The following is a 21,698-nucleotide window of genomic DNA, read 5'->3' on the forward strand; positions in this document are numbered from 1 at the left end:
TCATTATTTTCTTCTTGACCAGCTTCTGTTCTGTCCTCCGATGATAAAAAAACTATAATTTGCCCCGTTTAGCCGACATAAACGTTTCTCATTGACGTAATTAATTGCAACAAATACAAAACATTGTCGAACATAGAAAATGACATCGAGATTTTACTGATATCATTTAGACGAACCAAAGTCCAGAGATTGTTGTTTACAGGCTATCTATTTTTGTTTAACAAAAGGAATAGAAGGAATAAACAACAATTACAGTGCAACAATAATCATTCATTAAACTGAGGCAACATCTCCAAGTTTTTGCTCCCTACTTCCGCCACTACAACGAACAATGTCACATGACTTCAGGAATGACCCAAAACGTCATTTCCGTATGACCCGGGAAGTGTTTGTGTCTAGGAGCGGTGATGTTTGTATTGTTCCTTTTACGGTAGTTTTACTTAATCCTACAGTGCAATTATAAAAATGGATTATGTGTAAAAGAGGTGGACACGTTTAATGTATTACTTTTTGGCCTGGGTTTCAAAACGGGAGTTAGAAGAGTAATTTGGCAGGAAGCGGATAGAGATTCCGAGGTCGGGTAAGATACCTGTGCTTTTGTAAACAACATCTTGCAACCAAAGTTTCAGAGGTGGATATAGATGAAAATACATACTTTAAATATGAAAATTATTCTTAAAACAGAGAAGTGAAATGCTGTGCTTTCTCATTTTATGCGGAATAGAAGTGTTAATGTAAAAATACTAGTCTCGATTTATAGACTAATTCACGTTCATTTTTTAAACCTGGCTACATTAAAATAAATCTTTGTGTTTTATTCAAACATTACATTATTTTTTGTAAGAAAAAAACTTTGCTTCTCTTTCGTTTTTTAAGTATTGTTTGTTAAACACTAAAGGATATTGAACCACCACGCTGACATCGCGTGGATTGATTCTGGCAGGGAAAGTGATTGTTGTGTGCCTCCCCTTCCTTTCAGCAGGGGGCGAACGCTAGTTTACAGGCAGGCGGACTGATCCCTGAGGAGCAAATGAGCAGGCAGGCTGATTGAAGCAGAGGGACTGAGTGCAGGCTATGGAGCAGGGTAAGTCCCACCAGAAACCTCACTGGAGTGACTGGGCTGAAAGAGAGGTTCTTCACCTGTGGTGATCTTGGCCAGGTCACATGCAAGTGATCTCCTTACTCCTGTCCTGGAATCCTGTCAGGTTCTGTGTTGACTTTAAAATCGTCATGCTCACCTAGAAGGCTCTACATGGCTTCACACCTCAGTGCCTGTCTAAGCTGCTGTTTTCCTTTTTCACACCTTGCAACCTTTGTTTGTCTGACTCTGGTCTGCTGTTTATCCCCCAAGCTTGTCTACACTCTATAGGTGACAGGGCCTTCTCTCAAATGCCTCAAAGCTCTCAAATTCTATCCCCAAGGACATCAGAGAGTCACCTTCCCTGAGCACTTTCAAATCAAGACTCAAAACCTTCTTCTTCGGAAAGGCTTTTACTTCATTAGTTTTATGTTTGCCCCTTGTATCTTCCTCTGCATTCTAAAACCTTGTTTTTAGTTTTGCTCATTTTGTTATATCTTCTCCTTGTTGACCTTTTTTCTTACTGTTAAGTGCTTTAAGAAGTTACTTTGATGATGATGACTGGATTAACTCTGGAAGTCTCTTGATGAACAGGTGTCTTTTACAGCATTTCCTGTATCCCACTCTTAGAAGAGATGCACATCGCTAAGTGCAGCACAGTTTGTTATTTACACTTGTTAGGTCCATTGCCTTTGGATGAAGCTGCAATGTCTGTGCCTTGATTATGAAGATATCACTGTGCGTTCTTCAAGGGGGTGACCTTCCAGGCTGCTGTCTGCCTGCTGTTTCTCCAGTGTGCTGCAACAGCACCAGTATCTCACTCTCCTGTTGTGTTAGGATCTGGAAAAGCATGTCTGTAGGGAATGACTTGGAATGACTCCAGCCTTACAAACATCTGGATGTGGTAGACTTAGTAATAATAAAAATAATAGGTCATTCTCAACTCCTGTCATGCAGGACTGTGTCTCTGTGTCTCCTGTTGTTTGTTCAGTCAGAGGCTAATTAATAATTAATCCCCTTATTAAAGGTTAACTGCAGTCCCAATTGATCAGGCTGGTTATTCAATCTCAGTAACAAAACAAATTCATTGACATTATAGGAAAAAAAATGACATTTTTAATTAAACACAAAAGCGTGACCTTTGTGAAAGTACCGTACGTCGCCGTGTTTTCGCAAACTCGCATTCGAGTTCCCACAAATTGTGACGTGAAGCGTCCCTTCCTGTTCACTACACACTGTACTGACTAATGTAATGCGATGTACAAGTGAATAAATGGAAGTTGTGCAGCAGACATTTCAGTGCAGAAATATTCCCACGTGACCTGCATGCAGAGTTAACGAGTAAGTAGTATTTGTTGGCAAAACTGTCTTGAAGTCGAGAGCAATATTAAGAGAGATGTATTCACAAGGCTGGATGTTTATAATGTAATAAGACTGCTTCTCCTCACTGGAAGTTGTTTTCTTCTACAGTTTATGGCAAGGTAATTAGGTAAACAATAAAAAACAAAATAAATTAAGATAGTCTTATTGGCATCAAATAGCAGCAGTCCAAATACTGCTGCCTGCAGTCCATACCACTGCTGGTCTCTGTTACAGGTATATTATAATATAGTTAAATTCTTTGTCAATTAGTCAAACCAGTGAAAAGCTTGCAGCTGAATAGATTTGCAAGAGTGGTATTTAATTAACCTTAATGTGTGGTGTGTAGATCTACAGGGTGCGAGCGTAGTGCCAGGATCAGCGGGGTGTGCTGCGGTGCAGAGTCGCTCCGAGGATGAGGATCTGGCCTTGGGGAAGGACACGAAGAGAACTGCTGCCCAGGCCTTCTCTGGAGGAGTGCCCAAACGACGCAGCTCGTCCAGGTCAGCCCACCACACCCTGGCTTACTGAGTCAGCACAGTCACGCACACAGTCATGAGTTCAGTTCACTCCTGCCCGCGGTACTGCGTGCACACTCGTGCGTTCAGTTCCCTCCTGCCTGCAGTTCTGTGGGCACACTTGTGCTTTCAGTTCCCTCCTGCCCGCGGTTCTGTGGGCACACTTGTGCGTTCAGTTCCCTCCTGCCTGCGGTTCTGTGGGCACACTTGTGCGTTCAGTTCCCTCCTGCCCGTGGTTCTGTGGGCACACTTGTGCGTTCAGTTCCCTCCTGCCTGCAGTTCTTTAGCGCACACTCGTATGTTCAGTTCCCTCCAGCTGCGGTTCTGCAGCCACACTCATGTGTTCAGTTCCCTCCTGGCCCCAGTCCTGTGGGCACACTCGTGTGTTCAGTTCCCTCCTGGCCCCAGTACTGTGGGCACACTTGTGCGTTCAGTTCCCTCCTGACTCCAGTACTGTGGGCACACTTGTGCGTTCAGTTCCCTCCTGGCCCCAGTACTGTGGGCATACTTGTGCGTTCAGTTCCCTCCTGACCCCAGTACTGTGGGCACACTCGTGCGTTCAGTTCCCTCCTGGCCCAAGTACTGTGGGCACACTCGTGCGTTCAGTTCCCTCCTGACTTCAGTACTGTGGGCACACTTGTGCATTCAGTTCCCTCCTGACCTCAGTACTGTGGGCACACTCGTGTGTTCTGTTCTCTCCTGCCCGCGGTTCTGCGCTCACATTCACAGCACCAGGATTAAACCTTTCTGTCCTTCCTCAATGCAGGATTTGACCACCTGTCGTTCTTTAACATAATGATAAACGCCTGGCTGTCGTGAATGATTCACACTGGATTTCAGGAAGGTGACCGCTCCTGCACTACACTATTTACATTGAAGAACAGAGGGGGGTTCTTGCTTTTATAATAGATCTACCTCCTTTCATGTAGTTTATCTCATTATTGGCTCATGCTCGTGCAGAGTACTATAAAATTGAAGATATGTTGAATTGATGTGTGATACATTACCCATTCAACTTATTTGATACCTAGATAAAAAGTGTTCTTTAACAGTTAATTAAATAATTCTTACAATGAGGTTACATAAAATAATTTTGTTTTTTGTGAGAAGTTGCAGGCCTATACCAGTTAATTCCTACTTCAGAAGGAGAATCTGGAGAGTGTTCCTATTGGAACTACTTATAGTCCAAAACATTGTATAGGTGCATACAGTGTAGAAGACTTATACAGAAGTCTTCCCCTTTATTGGGCCTTGAGGCTACAGACCAGCAGGCTGGGTGTCTTGCAGTTGTTTCCTGTTTAAGCCCCGAAAAGGAGCCTAGCTTGTTGCAGTAATGAGTTCATTAGCCAGTTGAGAACTTAGCTAGAATGTAAGCTATTCAACCTTTTAGCTTTAGAACATCGGAGGTGAGGAAAGCTATTATAATTTCCAGAATTCTCCCTTTTTGTGCTTTGCATTTTGAAGGAGACCGTAGTTAAAACTAAAAAAAAGGAAATCATGTGGCTTTTACTGATTTACTGATTTTTTAACGCAAAAGCACACTGATGATTTTAATTGTTCTCTAGAGAAAAATCAGATTGTGCTGCTTGATTTTTATTCTTATGGCTTATGATCTCTTTATAAAAAACATCACAACAGAAACCCACATAAGGACAAGTTCTACAACCCTGTTGTGACTGTTTAATACTCCTTGACATTGATGTAAAGTTATTGGAAGAGCTCTGGTGATTCTGTCTGCTTTAGGCTCAAAACATCTTGCATTTCCTTCATTATCTGCACACAGTCTTTTAAAAAGATGATTTCATTTTCTTCCTGTGTCTGCACACACTTCACTTCTTGCTCAGGCTTTGTGCTAATTAGGCTTACAGCAGGGGAGGATGCAAAGGACAGGGCTCATTAAGATGAGCCTGAAACCCACACGGACTGACTCATGTAGTAAAAACACTCGGGGAGAGACTCGCGCCATGAGCTGGGCCTCCAGCAGAGGAGGAGTCCGAAATTCGCTCGCTCGTCCAGGTCAGCGCGACTCATACCCGCTATCTTTAAACAGTCAAAGGCAGTTGTATGCACAGTCCTTCAGACATGTGCAAAAGAGATAGCCATGTCCTGTTAACGGAAGTTCTCACAAAAAGGTTTGTCTAACCTTCTCAGACTCTTTCTCCATCTCTGACACGCAAGCGGTTAACACGTTTGGTCACACACATCTCGTCCTGTGGCAACTTCAGCTACAAAAACAAGCTCAGCTCTATGAGTTCTGGTGAAATCGTTCTGAAGAGGAAGATGCTATTGCCAGTTTGCACTAAAGGTCATGTTCTAGCATTGTTGCATTGTAATCCCTAGTTCCAAGATGTACTGGAACTGTTTTTCGTGTATTAGCAATGCTGTTCACCAAAAGTTTTTAAAAAATGCTGCATCAGTAGTAAAGTGTTGCCCAGCCGTTGTTTACACACTTGTAAAGTTAGGTGTTGAATGAGTGATCATTAACTGTTGAAATATGTTATTTTGTGTGAAGCTCTAGAGCAGTGGTTTTTAACCTGGGATGCACACACCCCCTGGGTTTTTTTAGGAGGTAAATCATCAAAAAACACAAATTAAGCATTGGCATGTAAGGACAACTACTTTGTTTTATTTTAAAAAAGTATGGAGTTTTTAATGTATTCTTAGTTTTACTGCAAAGTTAAAATAAATGTTCTTTAGTTATTTTATGTCTTAAGTTTAGAGGACTGCCCCACTGATTTGTGATCAGGGGTGTGAGAACATATTTTTGAGAACCACGAGGGTGCAGGCTGCAGTAAGGTTAAGGACTGTTACTCTAGAGGGATGTGTATCCCTGAAATCGCTCATGTTTGAGGTGGATGAAAAAGAACAAAGAAGTCTTATTTGCATTAAGGATATCTTCCACATGTACAAACCTGCAGATCTCTTAAGGCACTAAGGGATTCCCTTCCTTCTCTCAAGGTCTATTAAACGTAAGAAGTTTGATGACGAACTGGTGGAGAGCAGCCTGGCCAAATCGTCCAGTCGGGTGAAGGGCCCCCCAGTGATAGAGCCGGCGCGCTGCTCTGGCAGTGAGCCCTCTTCCAATGAGAAGAAGAAGGTAACAGACATGGAGACGTGGAGGTGGCACCACACTGAGGCTCAGAGTACAATCATGTGCAAGAGCTAGAAATAGACACGCTGCTTCAGACGGGGTCTGTTTCTGAATGTGTGTTAGGTTTTTCAAAATTAGTGAGCTCATGCTGTTAAGCTATTGGAGAGCTATGCATGTGTATTACATAGTCATTTCAATTCTGATTTAAGATAACACACGCACATTTGAGTTTATGCTGCTGTGGAATGGCACAGGCGACCGGAGGTGTGAGTGTGAGGTAAACCACAGTTTCCTGTCACCTGTCACACTGATAGTGTGGAGTGCAGTTATCCTGGGAGATCAGCAACAGCATGCGGCTGTAAATCAGGTCTTGCGGGGGAATCGACTGCAGAAAGCATGCAGTTATAGTAAAAAGAAAACAGCACTTTCTGTTTTTTTATTTTTGCTGTAGATCTAAAATTTGCTATTAAACCTTCGTTTAGGACTCTAGCTAATGTTCTGATATAAAGCTCTTGTCAGGATACGGCATAGGCCTTGTAGCCTGAAGTTTGCCTGCTCACTGTTCAAGCTGCAGCACTGCCCACTGTGTGCTGGGGAGCTCTGAGGTGGTGGTTCTTCCAGGGAAGAGTTGGCTGGCTTCAGAAATAGAGGAAGCTCGCTTCGCTGTACATCAGATAGTCCAGGTCCCTGTCTGACTCCTCTCTTACCATGAAGGTGTCAAAGTCCAGCAGCACGCCGGTGCCCCCTCTGACCACTGTGGCTGCACCTACTCCCATCACCAAGAGGGTGAAGAAGAGCAAACAGCCACTGCAGATCACCAAAGACCTGGGGCGCTGGAAACCCACTGATGACCTGCTGCTCATCAACGCAGTGCTGCAGGTCAGACTGACACTGACACTGACACGGTGCTACATACTGTAAACACGGTCTCACTGATATACACTGTCAACATGCTGTGTAAACACTTCTGTGCAGCATACAGACCGTGATACAGATATGCTGCTAAGCAATGTATACACAATACGAACCGATAAGCTTTGGATATGCACTATAGAGACTTGCACATCACTATGGTGATATTCTGTACAAATTAGTGTGGACAAACTCGGCATGCTTGCTTCTGTTGTACAGTACACTATACAAACACCTAAGTGCACTTAAACATCGTATTAACACTAATACTTTTTGTGTGGTGTAACAAATGTGATATAGACACACACTGGGGTGCTGATGAGACCTAAGCTGATACCAGTGTACATCGTGCACACTCAGTATGGAATCTGCATGTGCCGGACCACAAACTCTGACTCCGCAATTGTTACTGCAAGCGCCACTGTCTCTTGGAATGATTTCTCAAAAATGCCTTATCTTTTTTAGGGACAAACAGTCAGCTTTTTTTGCAGTAGCTTTAGCTTTTCATTGGCTATCTGGGCCAGATCCACAGAGGGCTATGAAAACTGCCCTGCTTGTGTTTGTTTCCTTGTGCTGGATTTGTATTGCGAAGAGTTCCTAGCCTGTGAAAAGAGGCATATATATCAGTGAGTGATGTGTATCATAGGCTGCACATTGTGTGTGGTTTCAGACAACAGACCTGACTGCTGTTCACCTGGGGGTGAAGTTCAGCTGCCGGTTCACCCTGAGGGAGATTCAGGAGCGGTGGTATGCTCTGCTGTACGACCCTGTCATCTCCAAGTAAGAGCTGCTTGATAATCTTGGAAATACTGTTTTCCCTGGCCCTCTTCACTGCATAGCAGTTTGATCCATTTAGGGTGTTTACAAGCTGCCACAAATTTGTCTAGCTGGAATCACAGCTGTATTTACTCTGCCACCATCAGTTTGATGTACTGATGTGTATTACCTGGGTCAGGCTTAAACAGGAATTTCAGTCACAACCCAGATCTCAGCTCTGGAAGCCAGAGACAGACCTTTATCTTCACACTTCCCACACTGATGCATTATTAATTGCATTGACATTTAGAGTCCTTTTCTTGCCTTACTGTTACTTGATAAGTATAATTGAAATAGATTGCTTCCTAATGTTGGTATTTGTAACATTTAATTGAATGCAGCATTTCTCCAGCCCTTTCCCTTAAGGATACACTTCAGTGATTTATTGTGCTCATATCTGTCCTTGTCTGTCTTGACTTGTCCTTGGCCTTTTTCTATCTCATTTGTCTTTTCTCTCCTTCATGCCTGTCCTGCTCCCTAGATCCTTTCTTTCTAAATCTCTCCATCCCTCACTCTTCTTCCTGCGCCTGTGCCTTCCTTCTGTCTCTCGGCCTCTTCCCTGCCCGTCATCCTGCCTCTGCCCTGTTGTCCTCTCTGCTCTTCAGTCTCTCGGGTTCTCTCTCTCCAGATTGGCCTGGCAGGCCATGCGCCAGCTGCACCCCGAGGCCATCGCCGCCATCCAGAGCAAAGCACTGTTCAGCCGGGCGGAAGAGGCTCTGCTGGCCAAAATCCCCTCGGTGAGTGGGGTTGGGTTCACGTGGCTCAAATCCGTAAGTGACACCCGGCTTGAGTACAGCTTGACTTGTGGAGCGGTACTTCACCAGTCCAGGACTAATGATCTCTTGTGCTCGTGTTGCAGACCAGTCAGCCCAAGCTGGAGGTGTTTCAGGAGCTGCTGAGTAAACACCCTGGCGTCTTCTATCCCTCGCGCACAGCCAAGAGCCTGATGGTGCACTGGCAGCTGCTCAAGCAGTACTACCTGCTGGAGGATCAGACCGGTGAGTGGACGGCTTGGAAGACGCTTTAGATTTCCAAGGTGGAATAGAACTGGCAGGTGGTTTCTGTGCACCGCAGGTGATGGTGTGAAAGGATTCACAGGTGTCCAGAAACTCTCTGAGACACTTGTCAAAGAGTACTAGACAGAGGTTTAGAGATAGGTGGCATCGTAAAAACTTCAAGCACTCGATTTTGCCAAAGGCCGAATGGTCTCAACTCACACATTGCTTTAACGCACTGTAAAAACATCTTTTCGCTTTTCAAGATGTTAAGAGTGGTTTTAATTTGTTCTCTCACTGACCTCTTGTGTTAATTACCATCTAGCCCATTTGGTAGCTAGTAGTCAATTGATGCAAGTATCACATCTTGAAAGAAATCAGCCTAACTGATGAAAAAAAATAGCTTGTTCCATACTCCCACAAATCCCTGATGACAGAAGTGCTTCCTGTCCTTAGTTTTAAATGTTCTTCTATGCAGTTGTTAACAAAGAATGGTTGCTCAATGCGTGTCTAAATTATACTGATATTTACCTTAAGTTTTTATAGGAGGTGAAATCTGTTTGTTTTCTGTTGTTTTCTCTGAAAACGATAATGTTGTTGTTACAGTTCAGCCCCTCCCAAAAGGAGATCAAGTGCTCAACTTCTCTGATGCAGAGCAGCTCGTCGATGATGCCAAACTGAAGTAAGATCACCAGAGTTGAGCAGGTTGATCTTGCACACCGTCTTGTGCACAGTGTTCAATGGAGCAAAACCCTTAATGAACCCATATTCGCTCTAGGATTGTGTCAAGCAGGTCAATTTTAATGCACAGTCCTTTTGCTTTGTCAACTTTATCCATTTTAATTTATACACATCAAGTCATTCGAAGTGTTTGCCAGAAGGGCTTTGTCATAGTTTTGGAAAAGGACTAATTTAAGAGTGAAGTTTTGTGTGCCTGGGTTATCTGGCAAAGTGCATGTACAGTGAGCCAGGTCTTGTTCTCTGCCTCATTATACCGGTCACACCTGGAGCAGGTGTTAAAAATGGGGTGTGACAGGATTGCTGCAGAAACATGCATGTGTAAGCTCTTAAACAAATACACACTGATTAACGTTTGCGTTATTTAAATGACGCACTTTAATAAAATAGTGTTTTTACATGCTGCAGTTCATGCCAGGGGAACCCAGGGCACTTTAAAGTGAACTCTGGTTCTAGTGTCTACTCCAGAACTGAGTGATACTCAGATTATACTCCCTTTCTTACAGAACCAGGTTGTTCTCTTTACAATCTAGTCTCAACTAGCAGGTGGGCCTATTGGGACTGATTTCCACAGTGCTGTGTGAACTGACCTTGACTCTCTTCCTCTTTCCTCAGGGAGAGCAGAGATGAGGTCTTGGAGCACGGTAAGCACAGCTCGCATAACCTCGCAACAGTGGGTTGAATTTTTTAATTTCTGTTATAGGGCCTGTCAGGGGAGCTTTTAATCCCATTTACAGCTGACGATGCAGCTTTGTAATAATAATAACAACGGGATGAACGGCCCGGCTCCTGGTTGTGAAATCTGATCTGGGATGCTACAGCTTCTTCTTACAGAACTGCGTTGGAGGCATGCGTGCTTTGATCTGCCCTTGAGCCGCTGCTGTGTTTACGGAGCCTGACTCTCTTCTGTCTCCGGTTCCAGAGCTGATGATTGCCGACCGGCACCAGAAGAGGGAGATCCGGCAGCTGGAGCAGGAGCTGCCGCGCTGGCAGGTGCTGGTGGACAGTATCACCGGTGAGCCCCCTGCGCCCCTCGGCGCCACCGCTGCCCTCTTTCTCACTCTCGCGGGCTGGGAGTACAAGCCCCAGCTGCCCCGTAGCCTCTCCCAGCATGCAACACTGTGCAAAACTGCCGCTTGAGTGGAATGAAGATTCTTTTGCCTCTTGTGCACCTTTTCACCTTGTGCATGTCAGATTCGAAGGGTTTCTAAACGTGAAAATACACCTCTGTCACTGGAGCTCCTGCACGTCCGCTTGAAGCTCGTGTGGGATATCTTCTGCAACTCTGGTTTTAAGCCTCAGGCAGCTCGCAATTTGAACGCAAAGCTTTCCTTGCTCCTGCAGCTGAGAGTTGGGCTCTGAGGGATAACCATCCCTGTCAGTGTAAACACTCCCGGCAGCATTGTTTGCTGTGCAGATTTCAATGGAAAGCCGTAGAATTTCTATTCGCCCCTGCTGTTCACACATGTGTGATTTCCTCAGCCGGAGAACCGCAGCTCTAACTTTCAATGCTTGCAGGGATGAACTCTCCAGACTTTGACAACCAGACGCTGGCAGCTCTGCGTGGGAGGATGGTACGCTACCTGATGAGGTCTCGAGAGGTAACTAATGCTCAGATTTAGGGTTGTATTGATCACTGCTGTATTTTTTTAGCAGCTCCATTGCTTTTCTAGAACTGAAGCCAACAATCCCTTATACTGAAAACTAATAGCTTACTCTGGTTAGCATGGTTTGTCTTATCAGATCATCATAATTCCCGTTTCAAAATTGATAGGCCTGATTGACTCTTCCCCAAACCAGGGTGTAGACCCCTGCATCACTTACCTTCAGCACAACCTGTCTTTAATTCAAGGCCTGTGCTCTTCACTGTGTGTTCATGTGTTCTGCAACCACAGCACTTCACAACGGGCTGTGCTAGAGATCCGCATGTGTGCTGTGGAAGCTTGTCAAGGCTGTGAGCCTACATGATCAGCACCTGGCAACTTCTCACTGATCCTGTCTGCCCTTGCAGATCACCCTGGGCCGAGCCACCAAGGACAAGCAGATCGACGTGGACCTGTCCCTGGAGGGCCCAGCCTGGAAGATATCCCGGAAACAAGGTATGTCAGTCTTCTGCACGCCTGTTTCAATCCCTCTCCTTTTCTTACGAAAATAAAGCTTTTCACAACAGATAATCATGACAGGCAGGGGGAACCGACCAGGAGTTTCAGAGATGTTAACACGACTTTGTGACTACAGTCTGTTGTCCAGCGTTTGTGAAGTTTGTGCAGTAACGGTAAAGATATATGCACCGTTAAGCACAGCACTCTTCAAAGTTCTGAGTCCCCAAGTAAGTACAGTAAACGCTTGGTGTGTGAGGTGTGCTGTGATGTCAGCAGAGGTGATTCTTGTGCCCCACTCCTTCCTGGGCTTCCAGCCCTCTCTGTCACCACATGGAGAAGTTCAGCTACAGCAGATGCAACACGTCAACTGGAACTGGCTTGTTACCCCTGGGTTAAACGTCACACCTGAATTTGCCGTAAAAACATGGAAGCAGTGATTTGAGACCAGCACACAGCAGCGTGTCCCCCTACTTGCGTGAACATCTGCTGCCCTGCACGACAGAATAATGACATCAGACTAGGTCTACCAGGTGTGCTAGTTAATAAAATAAAAATAGGTTTACTGTACCCAAGAGTCTTAAGAAAAAAAATAGAAAAGACTACAAACAAGAGGAGGCCATTTGGCCTGTCTGTCTTGTTTGGTAGTAGCTAATTTATCCAAGGATTTCATCAGCTGTTGTTGAAAGAAACTGGAGTATCAGCTTCAACAACATAGCTGGGCATCTTGGTCCACACTCCTATCACCCTTTTGGTAAAGATGCAGTTGTTATTCTCAGTTTTAAACACATAAGTAGTTTCCATATGCGTAATGTGGTTTATGATCCACTGCAAAGGAACAGAAAAAAAGAAGAAAGGGAATACAATGTATACAACGAGAACTCAACGTTTCGGCCGTGGAGCCTTCTTCAGGTGTGAAGAACCTTCACACCTGAAGAAGGCTCCACGGCCGAAACGATGAGTTCTCTTTCTTCTTTCTTCTTTTTTTCCAGCATGGAATAAACCTATTACTTGTTCCTTTGCAGCCTACGCATGCTGACACAGCTACCCACCTGAACTACTTATGATCCACTGTTTGTTTTGACTAAGTGCTCTGGGTTGACTTTGCCGGTGACTGATGAGTAAATTAGTTGTCTTATGGTGCAGAGGTTATAATATTCTGAAATTGTGATAAATTGTCACTTCTATGAGCTGCTTTATCTGTATGTGTGTAAAGCCATTGGTCTATTTTAACACTGAAACCACAAAATGCGGTGATATTAATAAGAAATATCGTCTGCTTAGCTTAACATTTGTTTTTCAGGTTTTTCTATGGTACAGTATAGTTTATGGGAACTTTACAAGCTGATCTGAAGGTTTTACCCTAGGGCAAACAGCATGACACCCATCTGCTTTGCCTTCAAACAAATCAGTTCCTTCCTTGCTGTAAACCAGTTCTGTAGAGGATGTGTCAGAAATGTAAAAATCCCTGCTCTTTCAGCACAGTGGATAAAATGTTTTGAGCCAGTAAACTAACAAACAGGAAGCTGGTTATTTCCTTTTAGCTTCTGTTTAAAAGTTGCATCAAAAATCAGTGTCACCTGATGATTGTGATGCTCAATTAACCGTTCTTCTTAAAATATCTCTCCTGGGCTGTGTGCACATCCTGTCTGATAGGCACTGTAGGGCTCACAGCGTGTAAAACTGTGAAGGACTCTTAACAGGAGAGTCATTGCTTGGAGTGGAGCTACTGCTCTCCATGGCTGCCCTGCAAGCTGGCAGGTGCTTTAAGTAACTTCTCCTTTTCCCCAGAAACTAATGTCCGGAGGGGAATGCTGCACGATAAGATTTTCTGAATACCAGCTGGCATGTCAGGCAGCTCCCTTCCTTGCACACTGTAAATCCGAGCTTGTTATCTCGGCATTGATTTGTATCTTGTTTGGTCATCATAACAACAGCACCAGAAGGTAAGATTAGTTTGTTTGCGAACCAGGTGGTACAGAGAACTTTGCCCTCTGACTGGGTTAATGCTCCAGGTCAGCGCTTACTTTGCAAAGAGCAGTTTTAGCCAGCCTAATCTGTGGTTCGCACAAAGTCATTCCTCTAGGCCCACGACATTTCCATCCACCTGGCTGAAGCATCTACTGATGAGAGATCAGGAAGAACTGATCTGAAGCTCTCCACAATGAGCAAAACAAATAAAATAAAAATGAGTAAGAACAGAGTCAACATGTGTGTGTGTGTGTGTGTATATATATAAGCAAAATCTCTAAAAACCTACTTCATGTTACTGATTCTGTTTCTGAGTGCAAATAAATTGTGGGGATTCTAGGGCCCCGGTTTTCACTCGGGGTGCCTGACGATGGCAAGGGCTATCCAGGAGGAGAGGAAACTAAGGGCCAGCTAGGCTGACAGCTTGCCTCTTCCCGCAGGGATCATTAAGCTGAAGAACAACGGGGACTTCTTCATCGCCAACGAGGGCCGCCGACCCATCTACATTGATGGCAGACCTGTCCTCTCGGGGAACAAGTGGAAGCTCAACAACAACTCCGTGGTGGAGGTAAGGACAGAGAGCTGGGGAGATACTGGCTTGGGGGACTCTGGCCTGCCCTCAGTAATTTGCGTGTGACTGATGCGCGGTGTCGCATAGCCATGTAGCAGCTGTGTGCTGCCTGAGCTGGATACCGTTGTGCTAATGGTCAACCTGGCTGATGTTGGCATGTTCTGGATGCAGACAAAGTGAGGGTTATGGGTGGGGAAAAGAGAGGGTCAGTGACTGAAGGCAAAGGAACAAATGGGGAAGGTAAAAATCGATCTGCAAGGTCTGATTGAATTTGGAAATATCAACGACCAGTTTTTGACACAGTAGCTTGCAGATCATTAAAATGCTACGAACAGCCGCGTGAATTTGTTCTTTCCTCTTCCTGGCCAGGACAGTAATGGCAGCCTTGGGGAAAACCTTTGCCTTTTCTCTCTTCCTCTCAGATTGCAGGTCTGCGTTTCGTCTTCCTCATTAACCAGGAGCTGATTGCTCTTATTAAAGCAGAGGCAGCCAAGATGAACCAGCAGTGAGACTAACCTTGTGATGATGGACGAGGCTGTGTGCAGCTGCATTGGAGCACAAGAAAAGGTGGACCAATGGACTTCGTTTATACCACTTTGTGCTTCTGTTTCCCAGTAATTGACCCCAGACACTAGAAAAATGACTCTTAAAGGACTCCTGGGAGTGTATGGGCAGCTCTAGCACCAGTGGAAAGAAGGCTTCATGTATTTACAGCCGTCTTATAAAACAGCCTACATCTCGGTATCTTAGAGCTTTTGTGTTCTGGTTTCCTTGAGTCTTAGTGGAGCAGAGCTCAACCTTTTGTTTTGTATGACACCCAGATTCATTTTTTTTAATGGTTTTATTTGTAGAGGAAGGCGGACTAAACTCCTTTGAAATACAAAAATTTCTGTGAAGCTTGTCTTTTGCTGTAAAAGGTATTTCATAAGAGCAGAAAAACACCACTGACTTTCCTGTGCCAGTGGTACAGGCTGTGCCTTTCTGCCTGCAGGAGCTGATGAAAATAGAACCCATCAGAATGTTTTCCCCATTTTGAGTATAATATTCTGCCCAATGTCCTACACTGCCATCTGACAGCCTTCCTACCTCTGCACAATAAATTAAGCAACTGCGTTTGGACTGACTTTTACATTTCCATGTACACAAAAAAAGTTGGCACACCTACACCAGGATAATGTCTTGCACTACCAGGTAGAGAATACAATTGTTTTGCTTACTTTATCAATTCAGGGCAGAAGAATAATACATTTGGAACCAGATCGGCAAAAAGCCTGGGATGTTTTAGAGTGGTATGGCGACAGAGGCTCATACATCTTTCATAAAACTAGAACGTTGTTGGATTTCAGCCCAGCACGTTATGCTTTGATCTTGGGTGTGGCGAGTGGTCCGAGTCTGGGACCTAGAGCCATGAAGGGGCGGAGCCCCTCTCTCGCTGTCTTCTATGAGGACTATCCTTGTAGCCCCAGGTAGCTGAAGCAAGTGGTTATGGCTCATCTGCATGTCTGTGATTCACCTCTGTTGTAGCCAACAGTACTGTTAACGTGTGAAAATGGTAAGAGGCAAACTTTTTCCTGCTTCAGTACAGATGCAAGACAAAAGGATCTACACTTAAGCACCAGTGCTGGCCTGGTCATACAGCTAGCAGCGTGACTGTAAAGACAGCACTGGAAACATGTCATAGCAAGAGGTAATATGACTTCAGCCGTGTTGGCATAAGCCAGGTTAGTTCTTTAAGGACGGTAGTGTTTGTGATAGCACCTCAGTTGGTGGGGTTTAATAGTTGCAATACCTTGCAAGGCTGTGGAAGGCTTATATATCTACTAAAACTTGAGATTTTGCATTTGGTAAATTTAATCATTTAAAATCCATTACTCTAAGCCCATTAAAACATTTAGTTTTACTTCTCACTTGGTAATGTCACATTAGTGCCCCAGGGACATTTCCACACTTTTTAACCTTCAGACTGATTTGGACCTTACTACCATTTTATCCATGTACCAAAAACCCTTTTGAATGTATTTTAGCAATAGTAAATTTTCCTTAACATTGCTTAGTGCCAAAGCACAAGCATTAAGACCATATAAAATGAAACATGCTACATGATTTGCAGATTTCCTGGATGTCTCATAACACTCAAAAAAATTATTCCACTATTGGTCTTGGTACCACATCCCCATTTTAGAACGAATTGACCTGGAGGATTTCAGCAGTGTATTTGACACTAACTAGTAAACCCACTACACCAGAAATGCTCACAATTATGGTTGCAGTCAACTTATTTTTAACTTTTTCCAACTGTATATATATATATTTATCTCTCTCACAGATTTGTGAACCCCTTTCTTACAAACCTTTGTTCTGACACAGGATGAACAGCAAACTGCTACGCCCTTTTAACTGAATCATGCATCCAGTCTTCTACAGCTCTTCACCACGTACAGAAAAGATGAGTCGGGAAGCACCAGAATACATTTGCTAACAATTTTAATATTAATAGTTGATAACAGTAATGAGAAGAGTCGAGGAGAGCATGGCCACTCTGGTCTGTGAACGGATGGTGTCCAGGGCTGGTGTGCTGGAGCCATAGTGGAAGAGAGGGTGTCTTTGGTCCGTAGTTTTGGGGATGAGGGGGAGGAATGTAAGGATCTAGGGAGATGACAGAAGGCACTTCTATTTTTAGAGCTGTCTCAGATGCATAGAGAAGAGGGAAAAGGGTTCCGATTCCTAGTAGGCGTAGAGGAGGCCAGAGGCATGTACAGCAGAACACTTTCAGAACCTCCCGGACGAGGGCATCCACACACACATCCACAAGGCCAGTAGGAGAACGAGCTGCAGTTAGCCAGTCCTGCATCGGTGGCCAATCATGCAAAGTTTTGAAATGCTCCCCCCAAAAAAACACATTTAGCTCCTACATGTTTTTAGCAATTTCAAGTGTAGTGAGTTTTATAGTGGGGGGGGGATGGGGAGATTGTTTTAACTTTCAGCCAAAAGGGATTTTACAAGTGATTTCCATTTCATCAAAACCTGTCTGTATTGAACAAAGCTGGGAAAACTCCTTCCATGAGCATGAATTGTGAAAACAGAAGGCGAAGTAGCAAGGATTCAAACTTGCCAGAGCAGCTCGCAGTCTAGACGTACACATTCTGCCACAGACGAGAGATCGGAGGCAGCGAGGGAAGAAGGATAAGGCTACTGGCCGCAGAGCCAAGAAAAGATGGAGGCAGTGAGGATGCAACTGTGCAAACATCTCTTGGAAGGCAAAGGCATCCTAAACACAAGCACACAGGCTCAGTAGTTCTTATTACCCTATTTTTCCATTATATATTGCTTAAGAATGAGGCCAGTTTGCTGATCACTGATCAATCCAGCTCAAAAACAGCACTCAGCTTGGCATCTAATTAAAAATGACACCTTGCACCTCAAAGAACAGGTCGAGCCCTTAAGAGCAGACAAATAAAAAATCTAACGTGAAGTCTGTGGTACAAATAAATGGAGTGGACTCCTGAATGTTAGGCTAAGAAGGGATGTACGATGACTAAGTTATTTCCTACTCCGACTCTTGTTAATCCTAACTAGTGCCAAGCCAAGAAGAATTCAGCCGTTACAGAATGTAAGAATGAGCAACAATGCAGAGAAACACTGACTGGCAAATAACCATATCTGCAAAACTAGCTTTAAGAATAACTGAATAGCAGATGCATGCACACAGATCCTTGCAACTGCCTTAAAGATGCACAGCTAAACTACCGCTGTGACACTACACACTAATTGTAGAATGATTCAACTGAAACTAACATTTCTAACACAAAATCTAACACTGCTGCTACATTCTAAAAAAGCTGAATATCTGCATTCAGTTGTTCAAGTTCAAAATAAAGATCACTGACCTCTACTAAACATAAGCTATTTCTGTGCAATTTCCCCATCATCTCCCCCCACCCCCCCAAATATTTGAGATGGCTCCACATCCAGTGTGACAGACGCTTTGCTCTTCAACCTTGTAACACCAGACTGTAACACAAATCGATAGCATTTTAAGCCAAGCAGCGTAAACAGGATAATCATGGTGAGGTAAAGTTCACCCTGTCCTGCAGAGGATCACTGCTTCAAAAGCATGCTCTACATAGTGTGGTATTATCTTCATTCACCTTTCCCACACTAGAACAGTCAGGCATTTCCAAAGAACAAAACCAATCTTCATCACAAACCCTGACTCCCATCAAGAACAGGGAACTTCAGTTTTGGGATTAAAACTGTTCTCGTCAAGTTGGTCTTTCGGCCAAATAAAGCAGTAGCTCACTGTCGGGCTTTTGGAGGCCATGGTGACCCCATCGCCTGCTTGTCGGGAAACCTGGCACATGCATGCCTCTCCAACTGAAGAGCCGAACATCGTCCAAGAAGACTGCAGGGTGTACCTAAAGCCCATGGCGCTCAAACAGACATCTCTCCCGAGGGTGATCGCACACGCCCGTAAAAGGCAACAATTATTTTAGCTAAAGCTTGATGAGGCAAGGCAAACGGGAACGATGCAATGGCGAGTGCCTGCTCGTCTAGATGAACATTCCTGTGGAGGACATGGAGACTCCCAGCATAGACGCACTCCGACTGAGACCCCCTTCAATTCATTCAGGTGCTTTGCAAAGCTTCGACACAGGGGGTGAAACTCCAGTCCTGCAGGGCCGCAGGCAGTCCCCCAAATTCCAGTGGCAATCCTGCACAAACAACCAGAGTCACTGAACGGCAGAGGTTAGGACTCAAAACACGCAAGCATGGTGGTTCTATAGGAAAAGAGTTTGAAAGCCCCGTGACGTAGAAAAGCAAAATAAATAAGGGAGGTAAAGGTTACCGACGCGCACTGCAGATACTAGCTTAGTGAGAGGCAAAAAATTCAACTTGGCCATTTTACTGGACTGATGGGGAAAAAACTCCATCCCACTGGGTCATGTAGGGAGAGGAAGTGACGGACAAGGCAAAGCAAAGCTTGAGTAAAAATGGAAAAAGACCCCCCCCTCCCCCCATTAGGTGGCCTTTCAAATGTGCACCTATACAAACACTCGCAGAGCTAAAGCCAGTCTGCAGTGAAGGATTCTAATGCTGGGTGACTTCATGCCAGTTCCCACCCAACGCCAGCAGGTGGGGGGAGGGCACCGGACCGCGTGAAGAGCAGCGACTGGCACAACCGTGACGGCTCTCCTGACAGGAGGGAGCAGGAGCAGCGGCAGAGGAGCAGGGAGAGGGAGGCGGGGCGAGAGGACCGAAGGCGACACTACAGCTCGGAGGATGTAAACTGGAGTTGTTCTGGAACTTGGTCAGGCGGAGGCGCTTTCCTCCAGTCCCGGGGAGAGGGGCGTGTCAGGGGCAGTGTGTCCGGGGGGGGCGCTGGGGCAGCCCGTTGGGGGTGGGCCGGTCCTGGTGAGGGGGCAGGGACTGGGCGGAGCCGTTGGTGGAGGGCAGGGAGGAAGAGGAGGTGGGAGGGGCAGCCCCTTGGCCTCGGTTGCCGGGGTAACGATGGCTGGTCCGGTTGGGGTTGCGGTCTGGGTGGGAGGCACTGTTGGACTGCTGCGGTCCTCCAGGCTGGTAGCCATGGCCTGGCCTGCGATTGCCTTGATAGCCCTGTGGGAAAAGGAGAATCCTTGTTATGGACCAGCACAGCTGGAAGGTTCCATTAAATCTCATCTTTTCATGAAGCTGCAAAAGGGACTGAAAAGTTCCTTTCAACCAAGGGCAATGCTTCAGATACAAGCAGAGACAGAGGCAGCTTTTCACACAGAAGAGCTGCAATTGTGTGGCAGAATGCAGATCTCAACTAGGATAATTTGAGATCTGCCAACGAATAAATACAATGTCACTTCTTGTCCCACCCTTGAGATACCTGCAGATAGAGAAAGATGGGAATGGAATTTTACTACATTTCTCAAATTGTGGGTGGCCAGTAAGACTACCTTCCAAAAAATCTGAATCTTGATCTCCTCCATCTCAGAGGGACCACAGCTCAGGGTTGAGGGAGGGAGAGCAGACTCCAAATTTCCACCTGCAGTCTACTTTCCGACTTCTCTGTCCCAGCACAAACTCCTTTCTTCTTCTTGGGGAAACTCAGTCGGAGCAGGGAAATGACAGCCCAGCGCCGAAACAATCGATCCTCTGACTACAGGCTGCCACCTGATCCTTTTCCCTTTGAGGCCAAGGGCCGGGCTCGGTCGACAGGCTGAAGGCTCGGCCGTGCCCACATTCAACTCGGAGAGCAGGGGGTGTCGGTGCGGAAGATCAGCCGGGTCAGCGCTCTCACCTGTCTGTGGGCCGGAGCGGGGCGAGCCCCGGTCTCTCGGGGGCCGTACCCCGAAGCCTGGGGGAGGGGCGGGGGCGGTCCCTCGGGGGTCCCGGGGCCAGTGAGCGAGGAGGAGGCCGAGCTGCAGCGGGAGCGGCTGGAGTACCCCGTCTGAGGATGGTACACTGCAGACAGACGGCAGAGGGGGAAGACTTTCACCGACGCACTCGGCGGACAGACAGGTCAACAATGAGGACCTATTGCTTTAAACAAATGCTGTGGTTCTTCTGTGCATAAAAAGGTCTTCCAAGCTAATATCCCGGCTTCTCAAAGGAACCGTCTGGATGAGATTAACTCCTCAACTGGCCAGGAAAGGTTGTGTGGCGTTCTCTTGTCTGCAATCATACCTCATGTAAAAGCAGTGTATTGTTACAGCTACAAACTATTTTAATAGGACACCAAGTCTGCAAGATAGACAAATTACATCTCTGTCTAGTCATATATGCTGCAGTGAGGGCCCTGGGTAACCAGGTTTCCAGATAAAGAACAGAAATTGAGAGGAAACAGATGTAATTAAGAAAATACAAGTGGCGTTTCTGAAGGAGAGAACCACTGACTGGGCTGTCCCAGGATCAACTCTGGCTCCAGCCATGGTGTTGCATCACACAGGAGCCTCATGCATTTAGATACCACTTTAGCTCCTCCCCCAAGGTATCTGCCCCAAAAAGTAATTCCAAAAGAAGGGAGAAGATTGGGAGAAAAGGCGACAAGAACCCCAAGAGCCCAGCCTGCAGGGGGCGTACCTGATCCGAAGGACATGATGTTCTTCTTGGCCGGCTCCAGCTCGTAGGTGAACTTCAACGCGCGACCCAGGTCTTCATCGTACTTGCGCTCGCTCACAAAGTGCTGCGGGGGAAAGGGTTGGGGTGGCGTTATCTCCAGTGACAGCTCTGGATTTCCAGACTCCAATGTCTGCCTTCACCTCCTGCTCTAATCTCTTAGCAAGCTTGTCTCTCGTCACAAGGCCTGTTCTTGTACACTGGAGGCTGGAGCAGTGCCCATCTAAGGTATCTGTAGCTCTCTGCGTTTGCTCAGAATCACATCTTGCTGGATCTCACACCGAAGACCATCCTCGAGTCTGCGTCCCTCCAACACTTATCAGAGCAGGTAGTCTTGTACGTACACCTCCACCACGGAGAGCAGAATCCGCAAAAGATCAACGAAACCTATTTTCAATCTCAATCTCTTTTATGCCACCAAGCTCTCTGCAAAAGCAAACGATTGC

The 21,698-nt window shown here is 45.7% G+C and overlaps 2 protein-coding genes across 7 annotated transcripts in view; one reads left to right on the forward strand and one right to left on the reverse strand.

Moving 5' to 3' along the window:
• Positions 1 to 359: 359 nt before the first annotated feature.
• Positions 360 to 15,261, forward strand: mcrs1 (microspherule protein 1). Of its 5 annotated transcripts, none has more exons than XM_088635026.1 (15): positions 360 to 580; positions 980 to 1,084; positions 2,787 to 2,940; positions 5,914 to 6,052; positions 6,761 to 6,925; positions 7,629 to 7,738; positions 8,403 to 8,544; positions 8,634 to 8,772; positions 9,376 to 9,451; positions 10,123 to 10,151; positions 10,430 to 10,522; positions 11,026 to 11,108; positions 11,519 to 11,606; positions 14,018 to 14,145; positions 14,571 to 15,261. In XM_088635026.1, the coding sequence occupies exons 2-15, from the start codon at positions 1,075 to 1,077 to the stop codon at positions 14,655 to 14,657; spliced, it is 1,443 nt and encodes a 480-aa protein (XP_088491152.1). In that variant the 5' UTR covers positions 360 to 580; positions 980 to 1,074; the 3' UTR covers positions 14,658 to 15,261. The 5 variants fall into 5 exon arrangements, with proteins under 5 accessions (XP_088491152.1, XP_088491187.1, XP_088491161.1 ...); XM_088635061.1 differs by having other exon boundaries at positions 8,403 to 8,511; XM_088635035.1 differs by having other exon boundaries at positions 983 to 1,084.
• A 1,354-nt stretch (positions 15,262 to 16,615) lies between these two features.
• spats2 (spermatogenesis associated serine rich 2) overlaps positions 16,616 to 21,698 on the reverse strand; it is a 32,282-nt gene continuing 27,199 nt past the window's right edge. For both annotated transcript variants that reach the window (XM_088635005.1, XM_088635014.1), the window contains exons 12-14: positions 21,217 to 21,319; positions 20,435 to 20,598; positions 16,616 to 19,761 (exon numbers count right to left, since the gene is read on the reverse strand). In XM_088635005.1, the coding sequence (XP_088491131.1) occupies positions 19,501 to 19,761; positions 20,435 to 20,598; positions 21,217 to 21,319 (528 nt within the window). In that variant the 3' untranslated portion in view covers positions 16,616 to 19,500. The remainder of the gene's footprint in view (positions 19,762 to 20,434; positions 20,599 to 21,216; positions 21,320 to 21,698) is intronic.

This window comes from Lepisosteus platostomus, chromosome 1 (assembly GCF_059453375.1).
Source record: "Lepisosteus platostomus isolate fLepPlt1 chromosome 1, fLepPlt1.hap1, whole genome shotgun sequence".
Lineage (NCBI taxonomy): Eukaryota > Metazoa > Chordata > Actinopteri > Semionotiformes > Lepisosteidae > Lepisosteus > Lepisosteus platostomus.